The sequence below is a fragment of the Armigeres subalbatus genome, chromosome 2 (genome assembly GCF_024139115.2).
Source record: "Armigeres subalbatus isolate Guangzhou_Male chromosome 2, GZ_Asu_2, whole genome shotgun sequence".
NCBI classification, from domain to species: domain Eukaryota; kingdom Metazoa; phylum Arthropoda; class Insecta; order Diptera; family Culicidae; genus Armigeres; species Armigeres subalbatus.
The window spans coordinates 58,261,411-58,274,113 of record NC_085140.1 but is presented as its reverse complement, the minus strand read 5'-3'; the positions used below and the strand labels follow the sequence as shown (position 1 = coordinate 58,274,113).

The 12,703-nt window shown below is 38.7% G+C and overlaps 2 protein-coding genes across 4 annotated transcripts in view; one reads left to right on the top strand and one right to left on the bottom strand.

Annotated features, from left to right (window-relative positions):
- Window positions 1-12,703, top strand: part of LOC134214431 (uncharacterized) — a 481,597-nt gene that overhangs the window by 244,517 nt on the left and 224,377 nt on the right. The window lies entirely within an intron of this gene.
- LOC134214429 (uncharacterized) overlaps window positions 649-12,703 on the bottom strand; it is a 29,875-nt gene continuing 17,820 nt past the window's right edge. Inside the window, exons 4-5 of one of the 2 annotated variants that reach the window (XM_062693804.1) lie at window positions 2,414-2,700; window positions 649-1,490 (exon numbers count right to left, since the gene is read on the bottom strand). In XM_062693804.1, the coding sequence (XP_062549788.1) occupies window positions 2,570-2,700 (131 nt within the window). In that variant the 3' untranslated portion in view covers window positions 649-1,490; window positions 2,414-2,569. The remainder of the gene's footprint in view (window positions 1,491-2,413; window positions 2,701-12,703) is intronic. The other variant, XM_062693805.1, reaches the window with a different exon arrangement.

Below are 12,703 nucleotides of genomic sequence, written 5' to 3'. Positions count from 1 at the left end.
GATTTTGTTGATTCCACTAAGCTTGTTGGCGATTCAGATCATCGACCATTGGAGTTAGATTTTATTGTCCAAATTGATCCAGTAGTCTGGTACAAGCCCGTCGACACATCCACATAAAAGCTAGATTTTCTTGATCCGAATACGTCCAATAGCAATTCCAACTTTCAACTGACGCACTTTAGTTAGTTTTCACGCATTTTTTTATTCATATTTAGCAATCTGCTTTAATCATATTCGAGCATAAGTTTCAGGGGATAAAAGGACCCGTATTGCATCGCGTAGCAATTGGTGATTTTGAACATTTGAAAATTTTATTTGGCGTATATGTATGTTTCTTAAGCCCTTTCCACTTTGTAAATTTCTGTAAAGAACTTTGAACAAATTTTATGATCTTCCATTTAGGGAAATTTACTCTAATCCCCGTAGACTTTCAGGTATAAGTGCAGCTGAATATTGAATGTTTATCAAGTATCTGAACTTTTAATCTCACTTCTTTTAGGTAGGTAAGATACGAATTGCTCTTTTAATGTTAATTATTGCACATTCTTTTTGGTAAGAAAGGGGCGCCCAATGAACTTTCGCCAAGGGCGCTGGGAGTCCACGCTACGGCTCTGTACAGGATTTTCGGACAACTTGATAAAACTAATGTGTAATTCAATCATTCAATTTATTACCAATACTGTCAATAATATTAAAATCTAAATTAGAGAAATAAAACTTTTTGATTTTTTACTTGTGTAGTAATATGCGATTAAGAATAAGTAAACAAAAAAAAGGTTATACCCTCTTTTCAGTAAACGCCTAGAACGTCCGTGTGACTACGATCCAGTGGCAGTAAAATCGTCTCGAAAACATTCAGCTCTAGCTTAGGATTAAAATAAAACTTACAGAAAGTATCTAGAGTTAGTCAGTACGTATGAAACACGAGTAAAACACGTTTCCAGTCGACATAAAATTAAGAATAAATAAGATGCAAAATTAGGGATGCAAAACAGTCAGTGCGTCGTATGTTTCGTTCGATTCACTTTTGATTCATCTTACTGCTAGAGGAGCGTAGCCATCATCATTTGTTGAGTGCCAATTTTCGAAGTTATTACCAATACATTATAGGAGGAAAAGTGCTAGTTGGACAGAAAGACTCCCCGGGGCTTTTTTCGCGAGGAAAAAATAGCGAAGAAGAAACTTCGAAACATGGAGCGCGCGGAGCAGTAATATGCATCATCGCGTAACATCGCATCAGCTCGTCGGTTACACATAAAGAGCTAACAATAAACAATTAAAATCTCTTAACTAAGTAGCATTGTGCGAGTGCGTCTTTCCCTCAGCGCGGTATGCAAGTGAGCGAGCCTGCGAACATGGAAAGAGGAAAGACATACTTTGCGAAAGAAGGTGGCGGCTGTGGCGGCGTTGGTCGAGCGAGTGGCTTGCTGTTGAACGAGGGCGCGCGCATTTATGGTCGCGTAATCGGAGCCGATCGGTGCTGATTTGCGCTGCAACAGAAAACAATAATTAATTAAGGTGGAAAGCATCGAGAAAGGTAAACTATGGTAAAGATCCCAATTATGTGTGTTAGCATACGAGTAACCACCATCGTTCGGTGCTCAGTAGAGGAGCCATTCACCATGCAGCTATTTTTGAACGTGAATGATGAAAATGACGATGAACAATTTTGATCAAATGTATGTTACTAGAATAAAATGGGCAAATAATTTGCTTTTAAGCTATTACTTCAGCAATTGTGCAATATTAAGCTGAAATGAGTAATTGACAAATGATTGTATTGGGTGTATTTTGCAAAATTCTATTTTTGTAGTTTTTGGCTATTAGAACCTTGAAAATATTTTATTTGCCGTGGGTCAAATGGGGGTGAGAATGGGGCACTGTTTCAACTTCTTAGAATGTGTATGGAATAGATTGAATATATCTGAAGGCAAGAGAATAAAATACAAGAGACCTTTTTAAACGATTTTTCTCTACGACCTCCCGACTGCCGGTGACAGTGATGACCTATTCTAACCCTCCAGACCCATTGTCACCCCCGATGGCGGTAGATAAGAAAACAATCAAATTACAAAACATATATTTTGTTCAATCGATGAGACTGTATTCAGAGACATCACTTAAATGACTAAAGACTAAGGCCTAATTAGGTCAACATCTTCAGATAGATCTATTGATTTATTAAAAAAAAGTCATTATTGTTATTAGCAGTGCAGCGCCAAATAATTTAGAGTAAGACTATGTTTTTATTTCCTAGTCAAAGTAGGAGTTTAAAATCAATCGTGGGGAAATTATTTATAAGTGAAAGTTTGGTTGAGAAGTGGTCTTCATACTTATAGGTTCAGTCAAAAGACTGATTGACTGGTAAAGTAGCTCTAAATCCCGAAACAAAGCCCTCTTATATGTCACTTACCGATCGTCGACTATGCTGGCCGTCCGTGTGATGCTCGACTGGTGTTGTGATGTTGTACCTTGAATGATCGTCGGAATGACGACGTTGTTGATGGAAGCAGCTCTCATCCTTTGGAAATTCGCGCCGACCGAAATCCGAAACTTTCCAGATACCGCTCTATGCTTCCGTGTTGGTTTGAGTGTTGTCAAATCGCACGAAGTTGTCGGAGCGACTTTTCGGCATGATGGGATCCACTTCGATCAGTTTGAGCAGGGCCAGCAAGCTCAGTGCAATGTACGGGATGATGACTGTGGGTGGTGAAGAGATGGAGAAAGCATTTTTCGGATCAGTTAAGTGATGTGCAAGTAGTTAAATATGGATCTCGATAATGATGCAATTGCGGTTAGTGCACTTTGCTTTTTAGGCTGCTTCATGAGTGGAACAAATGTTGAATGGTTGATTTGAGCGAACTTAGAGTACCGTATTTTTAAAATTCATTCGCTTAATATGAAATATTTCGTTTTATCGCCCCTGGTGAATTTTGGGCTGATCAAATAAGAAACGTGACAAAATCGGAATTTCTTGTTTTCAATTTTTATTTGTTCCAAAAAAACATGAATCAGTTTATTCCTTAGGAAGGCAAAAAACTTAAACGGAACCCATAATTTCTTGTCGGAAATGCTTACAGAATTCTGGACAGGTGCAAAATCGGGTCGAAAACGTAATAAAACTGGGACGTGCCCATTTCTCCCTTTTACAAGCAAACGGTTTCTAAGAAAGAATCATACACCCGATTCTTTTTTTACACGGGGGATGCGTTCCGTGTAAAAAAAATTTCAGTTCAAAATTTGAAAATCCGTGTAAAAAAAGTTTTATGATTTCTCGACGAATCATGCTAAATCGTAGCAACTTTGCAAAAAATTTGTATGGGATTATTTTTACACGCCCGTGTAAAAAAAAATCCGTGCAAAAACAGAATCGGGTGTATCTCCCTTTGCATTGAACCGAGCGCTCCAAATGCTTGAACTGAAAGAAGGAGTTATATCCTCTCTGGCTTCTGCCGGGCAAATCCACCCTTTCAAAGAAGGGAAATATCTTCCCGTGTCTTCTTCTTCTTCTTATTGGCATTACATCCCCACACTGGGACAGAGCCGCCTCGCAGCTTAGTGTTCATGTTTGAAAGATGGAACCATTTCGACTCTATGACACTACCCATAATGCCATTACCCCGAATGAATCTTTACCTCGAATGCCATCATCCCGAGTGGGGCACTATTCCGAATGATCCAGTACCCTGAAACAGTCCTGATTATAGTTTATTTCAACGAAAAAAAAATCTATTAATAGAAATTTATTTATAATTCATGTGAATTCATGTGGGGCCCTCCTTGGCCGTGCGGTAAGACGCGCGGCTACAAAGCAAGACCATGCTGAGGGTGGCTGGGTTCGATTCTCGGTGCCGGTCTAGGCAGTTTTCGGATTGGAAATTGTCCTGACTTCCCTGGGCATAAAAGTATCATCGTGTTAGCCTCATGATATACAAATGCAAAAATGGTAACTTGGCTTAGAAACCTCTCAGTTATTAACTGTGGAAGTGCTTAATGAACACTAAGCTGCGAGGCGGCTCTGTCCCAGTGTGGGGATGTAATGCCAATAAGAAAAGAAGAAGAAGTAGTGAATGATTATTACTTGTTTTACAATTTATTCAATAGCAGGGCGACTCCAGTCGAATAAATTACACAATTTTTACGAGATTTTTATTGTTGATCCGTACTTATTTTTCGATCCGATAGTCCTGTGACAAGGTTCACCATGTCGGACTCGCGATTCGTTTAATCAAACTAGAACTGTTTGAAAACAGTATAGAACGAATAGTTCTAGTTCCAAAAACTCCCGTTACATATCATGTGCTACCTTTGAAGACTGTTAAAGCTGAGGTGAGAATTTCGCAGCACGTTCTCATGCTCAATGCAGGGAGCTGGAGGAAATTTCAGCCCACGTCGACTGGGCTTGAGACGGCTTGCGAACATGTATTTAAACAGAATAAAGGCGTAGAAGAGTTGCTTCTGAAGTTTTCCGGCGATACACCTTACTGTGACAAGAAGGGTATGGCTAGAATGAGACAATCTGTTCGTCGAATATGCTTGTCCCTCCCATGGCAAGAAACAGGCATAGTTTCGTTATACGCGATCCTTAAAGGAGGTGTTATCTCTTCTGTTCGCCTCATGCCGGGCAAACGAGTTTTTAATAGCAAGCATTTTCAATTCTGTTCGCTTTAACCGAGCAAATACGTTCATTTAAAGAAGGCACCATCTCGTGTGTTTCCCTAAACACGGGAAATGCGTTCATTAAAAGAAGACATTATTTACCTTATACTGGACAAATGCATTCATCTTAAGAAGGCATTATCTCCTATGTTTGCCTTATACTGGGCAAATGCGTTCATTTTAAGAAGGCCTCCATTACCTCCTATGTATGCAATAAACCGTTACCGTTCATTTAAAGAAGGCTTTATTTCCACTAAACACCTAACACCGGTTCTCAACCTTTGTCATATGTGGTACCCCTTCAAAACTTTGTATAGCTTGAGGTACTCCCTATTTTGTTTTCTAATAATAGAACTAAAAGCTAAAATGGCTCCTATAAAACAGTATCATTTAATACTTTTTTGCCTTTCTTGTACACCAAGGTGTAACGAAAAGGCTATATATTCACTTCCAAGACGATTTTGTGATATAAGCCCGGAGACCCATAGAGTAATACATCAATCGACTCAACTAGACGAATTGGGATGATGTCTGTCTGTATGTGTGTGTGCGTATATGAATGTATGTGCGTAAAATAAAACTCACTCCTCTCTTAGGAACTTATTTTGATCCGATTTGTTTGCAACAAGTTGCATTCGACGTGGAATACCATTGTTTCCTATTGAAAATTGGCCAGATCGAACTGTGGGACCCAAAATTTATAGCCAAAATACGATTTCTATAGAAAAACACGCTAATAAAATCTTACTCTAGTCTTTTAGTATAAATAAGACTCTACGACACTACCCATAATTCCATTACCCATAATGCCCTTACCCCGAAGGCCACTACCCCTAATGGGACACTACCCCGAATGAGCCAGTACCCCGAATTAGTCATTATTTCAAGTTTATACTTCATTTCAATGAAAAAAATGTTACTCAATAAAAGTTTTTTCATAATTCATATGAATGAACAATAATTGGAACTGAAACTGTTTTAATGCATTATAGAACTAAGTATTCTTACTCCGTAACATTCCGTTCCACTCCGTATGGCACTCTTCAAGAGTCCTGAAGGGCAGATTATGCAGCACGTTTTCATGCACAATGCAGAGAGTTGGAGGCAATTGCGGTCCACGTCAGCATGGCTACTAGGGCAACAAGATAGAAGTTGTTCTTTGGTCGCTGTAGTAAAAGCAACGGATTCTGGATGAAACGTGGTCTAAATTTTAAAATCGAAGTGAATGGGTGAGTAAGAGTGAGTGATTGAGTAAGAGTGAGTGTGTGAGTGAGCGAGTAAGAGTGAATGAGCGAGCGAGTAATAGTAAATGAGTAAGAGTGAGTGAGTAAGAGTGAGCGAGAAAAAGAGAGCGAATGATTGAGAGTAAATAAGTGAGTAAAAGTGGATGAGTGAGTAAGAGTGGTTAAGTGAGTAAGAGTGGGTGAATGGATGAAAGTGGGTGAGTGAGTAATAGTGAGACAGAGGAAGTGAGTGAGTAAGGGGGTGTGTGTATGAGAGTGAGAGAGAATGGGAGATCTTGTTTGTCTTCGGGAAGTTGCGTTCCCTTAAAGAAGGCATCATCTCGGTTCGCCTTCTATCGGGCAGACGCGTTACTTTTGAAAAGGCAGTATTTCCTCTGTGTGCCTTATCGCGGTATAAGCACGTTTAAAGGAGGTATCATATCCTCTGTCTGCCTTATACCGGGCAAACACGTCCATTTAAAGAAGGCACCATCTCCTCTGTTTGCCTTATACCGGGCAAACGCGTTCATTTAAAAAAGGCATCATCCCCTCTGTCCAGGGATGGAATGTTCCTCAGAGCGAATCAGGAGAAGAAAAAAAATGCTCACTGCTCTCGACACACGAATCTTTGCTCTTCTCTTTTATACTTTTGCGTTTCTCTCTTTTTCGGGTAGCTCCGAAATATATTCATTTCTCAATGATAACTAAATGGTTTGACTCAATGAGTTGAGGAAAAACTTGCTCATTGAGCATCTTTGAGCCTCTTTCCGAAGGACGGAATTAGTGGTGGAGAATAAATTTATGATAGTTAGTTGGCTAATCTAACGGTAGCCAGTAGGTTATTGTATTTATCGTGTTTGATAAGAAAACAATTCAATCACTGTCATAATGCGTGTTTAGGACTGTTCCATTTAATTTTTACACGTTGAAGACATTCCCTTAAAAGAGCTTAATAGTTTTCATTCAAAATTGAAGCAGTCGAACAAATCTTGTATTAATCGGTCAAAACAGTCGCTTTTCTTGCGATTTGATATGAGGCTTCCTTTTTATGCGGATTTAGGGTCTCACGCGTTTTAACGCGTTTACACAATATTTTGAAGAAGGCCTTGGTGCCTTTATGCCACTACAAGGGCTTCCTGGCCCTTCCAATTTCACCTTCTTCAATCATAATCATCATCTATCTATCTACCTATATATATATATATATATATATATATATATATATATATATATATATATATATATATATATATATATATATATATATATAAATGAGTTTGCTTTTCCTTTGAGGCATTATAACTTACGAACGGTTTTGCAAGATTTACTCACCAGTCGAATCGTTTTGGGCTCTTCTGTGTTTATGTATATGAAAAAATAGAACAATTTGCTGGGAAAAGTTGAGACGTTGTCTAAATGCAACGGTTTTATGAGTTCTGTAGAAAGCCATTATTAGCTTGAGCTTGATTGACTGCTCGTAGTTGCTACTCCATTATGACCAGATCAGCTGTTCTTGTACAGGGAACCAACAGATGTTTTGCTTGGGACTAGCACACATCTTCAATGTACAAGTACTGGTGATCTCATGTGTTAGGTCACACTGGCGCCTGCCACGTCAGAATGCAAGTCAATGTAGGGAAGGGGGAGGAAATGATGATGCAATCACTCGCCCACTGCAAGCCGAATATACCTCTGCACTTGCCACGAGTTCATGCGGAATTTGTTGGAATTTTTGGGTTAGGTTCGAGAGGCAGAGGTCCGTCTTGGTTAACGAGCTGCCAATGTGATAGATAGGAGAAGGAAACTGATGGAATTTCTAATTGGGTGTAGGAAACGAGCTCTATAGTTCATTTCCAATTCTAGCAGATTACTGTTAGAACACTCAAGTTAAAGGTATAGGAATAGAGATGGAAACGGTATGGAAGTCCATTTCCAGTTCTAGCGATTGCTAGAACATGAGAAATAAAGAGAAAGATACAAAGTAGGAGAATGGAACGGACCTGGGATTGAACCCACGACCTCCTGCGTATGAGGCAGAAGCAGTAGCCATATGACTACCAAGCCCGCTATATTTGCACCAGTTTTAGACTGCGTTAAATCGGTTTGAAAATTTATACACTTTAGTCACTAAAAGCCAACGAGCTGTCAAAAATGTGACGAACTAACTCGAGAGCGGAGAAACAACAAAAGCCTTCCACACAATGCAACGAGAACTGTCTTTATGAGTTCTGTAGAAAGCCATTAAGCAAAAAAATTAAAATCTAAAGTGCAAAAAAAATTAAAATCTAAAGTGCGACGCATTAATCAACTAAGGCTCTGTCTCATTTGGAGAATTAAACTTAAAAGTGACAGTTCGAAAATAAGCAAATAACCCAGTCATAAGAATGGCTGGTGCTACCCAGCAATTCCAATAAGACATCCATGCAAAATGATTCGATATCTGTCAAAAGTAATCTTGCTCTGCGAGCAGGGTTATTTGATGATTATTGAAATGTCAGTTTTAAGTTTTATTTCAGTTTAATTCTCCAAATGAGACAGATCCTAAATGATTGACAGATCAAAAATAAAACCCGAGTGAGATCGGACAGGTTCGCCTGGTATAAGATAATTTCGTCAATAATCTCTTTGCAATCCAAATTTTAGGTGCTAACCTGATAAATGTAGAATTGCCTACATCAAGCTGCCTGTTGCTTAGAAGCAGTAAATAATTAATGTAAAGATAGAATGGTGATAGAACGGTCCCTATTCTTATGCTTGTCTCATAAAGGTGCGAATGTGTGAGGCTGTTGTGCGGGTAGCGATGGTATAACAGAAGTGTGCTTTCATTTCTCTGTACGTTCAGTTGGAAAGAACAACAAAAATGATGCTCCTCAAAAAGGCACATTGAGACAAACGGTTTCTCTCAAAGAGAGCCGCTCCTCATTTTTCATAAAACGAAGAGCATCTTTTTTTATGTTTTGATCATATCCGTGATGTTTTGTTGCTCATTTTTGATGAACTTTTTTTTTGCCCATTGAGCTCATTGTGCGAGTAAATGCCAAGCCTGCCTCTGGCTGCCTTATACCGGGAAAACGCGTTCATTTAAACAAGGCATTATTTCCTCTATGTGCCTTATACCGGGCAAAAACGTCCATTTAAAGAAGGCATCCTCTCCTCTGTCTGCCTTATACCGGGCAAACGCGTTCATTTAAAAAAATGTCATATTTACCATGTATGCCTTATACCGGGAAAACTCTTTCATTTAAAGAAGGCATCATCTCCTCTGTTCGCCTTATACCGGGAAAACGCGTTCTGTTGAAAAAAGGATCTCTTACTCCATTTCGTAGAACAGTTTTTTTATATCTTTATTAAAGAGGCTTTTAGCCCTTGGCTGGCTCATCTCCGCTTTCGTAGAATAGTACTTTTCCAGGTCATAATGACAGGAATGACAGTTAAAGCTAATTAGAAGAAAAATCAAAACTGTTGGTTAAACTTGTTGGATAAAAAACTGTTGCGATTCATCGATATCTGTTGGTGTTAAACATAATAATAGAATACTACAGATTCTAAATGTTTTCGGGGTAATTGCCTTTCGGGGTAATGGATTTCGGGGTAGTGTCCCATTCGGGGTGATGATTTTCGGGGTACTGTACCATTCGGAGTAGTGGCCTTCGGGGTAATAACATTCGGGGTACTGGCATTCGGGGTAGTGGGGTGGAGCCATAAATAATGCACGAGGAAGGCACAAACACCACTAGGTGGTTATGTTTTTTTTTTTTTATTAAATAGGCTTGCAGCCCTAGGCTGGTTCACCTCTGATATCATTCAGTACGATTAAATTTTTGGGTTTCCAAAGAAACATTAAGGATTTATATACATTACACAGCATTTAAAATTTGGATCTTGTCTTTCGAAGGGTAGCATGTCAACAGAAAAATAAAAGTGTTTTCAAACAATGAAATAGTTCCTGAAAATTTCCTGGTTCAAGACCATGATGAAGGACGCTGCATTCGATTTGGTTTAGGAAATTTTCATAGCTTTCTTGGCCATCAGAGTTCCATCGTGTCAGCCTCAAGATATATGAATGCAGAAATAATAGCCACGCAGATATTTATCATTGAAGTGCCTAATGAACACTAAGCTGCTATGAGACAATAATGGCTCGGGGGAGAATGTGATGCCAACGTGAAAAAAAAAGAATTTTCAGGATTCTGATATTTTCATTAGTTTCAGAAAATATTTTGAGAATATGGGATTCCGAGTGAAACTTTGGAAATCTGTTCATAATTTTAAAAAGGACATTATGTACTAGGTGTCCGTTTCTGAGAAATTCGATTTTTTTTCTCAGATTAAAATTTGTCTCCTAATTTGAATTCTAGACCAACATTTGAAAAGGGCGTAACAGCCAAAATTTATTCCTTCTAATCCTTCGTCTACATACATAGCTTTATAAGTAGACAAAGAATCAGAAGGAATAATTTTTGGCTGTTACGCCCTTTTCAAATGTTGGTCTAGAATTTTGATGAGACTTTTGAAAATTAAGAATGTTTCGATATTAAGTAAAATCATAATAATGCGATATGCATCATGGCTCAGCGAAAATTCGAATTGCTGCAAAGCAGATCATGCTGGGATCGAGACGAGCCCCGATTTGGGCTAGTCATTTTGCATGCCTAGAGAAGTCTAGAATGCCTATGCATAATATGGAGTGCTTATATTATTTTTCATTCATAAATCGATGTAGCTGAAAGAATTTGGAAATTCTGATGCTGGAGCTATGAAATAATGATTTCAAATGATTGAAAAACGGCGCGCTGGTGGTTGACTCGCAAGCATTCCTGCTTCTCATTCCAGTGTGCCTGGGTTCTGTATCAGTCGGTGCCGTTAGCATTTTATGAGACAAAAAATGAGTGTAACTACTTTTTACACCAAGGCTTCTTTTATGCGGTAGGCTAATTACGTAAAGTTTTTTTTTTGTATTTTGCAACCTCTTCTTAGCTTTCCAATCTGTATGAAGCGTTAGAAAATGATAGACTCCCATCCCACGATCGCGACGTTTCAATTTTAAAGAGCATCAGTGTTACACTTCTGTTTAATATTGCCAGGACTAGTTCTTGATCATTACGAAGTATGCATTATGAATTAGTCAACATGCTTATTATGTGTAATTGTACATGTACATAATAACTTTTTTTAGTATGCCAGTTTCAATAAAAGTGCCACTTAATCCTAAATTTATTTCAGTTCCCACGTCCTTTCGTCTTTTAGTCTTTCGTTAGCAGTTTTTCATCACTGATCGATCCTGCCATAAGCAAATTTATCATCAAAACTACACAACAAACAATTCAAGCCGAAAAACTAGTTTTATAGCCGAAGAAGGCGATGTATGTTTAGGCACTTAACCTGTTTTCAGTGTTTCTTATAACCTATAGGTTTGTTTGAAAATCCATTTTCACTTCACCAATCGTACCACGAAGTCCAGTTTGTTCATGACATGAAAAGGGCCTAAAACGTACTTATGCCTAACGTCGCGCAGAAAGTATAGATTCCGTTCTAATTAGTAGCGTTAAGTCAAGTTAACGGAATAGACTAAATGAAGAGAACATCGGTCGTTACGCCTACTCGAAATAAGTTCTTGGCAAAAAATTTTTATGCAATATTAATACAACAACCGCCATTACGTATTTTTGTTCAAGGTACCCCCAGAGCAAAGGTACCCCAGGTTGAGAACCGCTGCCCTATGTTAATAGAAAGGAGGTATTATCACCTCGCTTACACCATTTCTTAGGATAGAACTTTTCCAGATAATAATGGCGTACAATGATAAATGAAGTTAATTAGACGAAAAGTAAAAAATGTTCATTAAACAGAAGCTTTATTGCGTTTCTCTAAGTAACTCTAAGTAGTAAGGGAACGGCACCGGTTTCCATATCAGTGAACATATATTCATCTCATCGCAAAACAAATAAATACAGCACAAATCGCTTCGCTTCTTTTTGGTAACATGCGTGCTCACTGCTGAAAAAAATCACAAAAACAAGAAACAAATCAAATTTCTTAAGAAAATTATTTGAGCTTTTTAGTGGAATGTCTTCACTTGTCATAAGACGAGTTTATACAATCCCATTGAATTCCACCACTTAATTGTATCTTGACAGATACGTATTTCGACCTCAACAGTTAGGTCTTATGACGAGTCAAATTCCTTTTCATTGTTTTGTTTTTGATGGGATGAAGCTTTGAGATAAGGTGCCGAACCGATGAAAAATGCTTCCTCGACATTTTCGGTCTTGTTTGACGTACGGATTCAAACGCACTAGCAAAACACCGCAGGGCACTTGACTCAACCTTTGACAGTTAATATATGGGACCCTCCTTAGCCGTGCGGTAAGACGCGCGGCTACAAAGCAAGACCATGCTGAGGGTGGCTGGGTTCGATTCCCGGTGCCGGTCTAGACAATTTTCGGATTGGAAATTGTCTCGACTTCCCTGGGCATAAAAGTATCATCGTGTTAGCCTCATGATATACGAATGCAAAAATGGTAACTTGGCTTAGAAACCTCGCAGTTAATAACTGTGGAAGTGCTTGATGAACACTAAGCTGCGAGGCGGCTCTGTCCCAGTGTGGGGATGTAATGCCAATAAGAAGAAGAAGAATATGGGGCTGACGTTTTGGGCTGATGGTTCATTCGTTCTGAAATGTTGCACAGCCCAAAATTTGCCTTAAAATGTCTTAAACACAAAAATATTATTTTTACTGATTTAGAATTTCACCAGTATTTTTATAACAACGGTACAAGTATTCTTGACCTTGCACTATCGTTTGCAACCATAAACGAGGT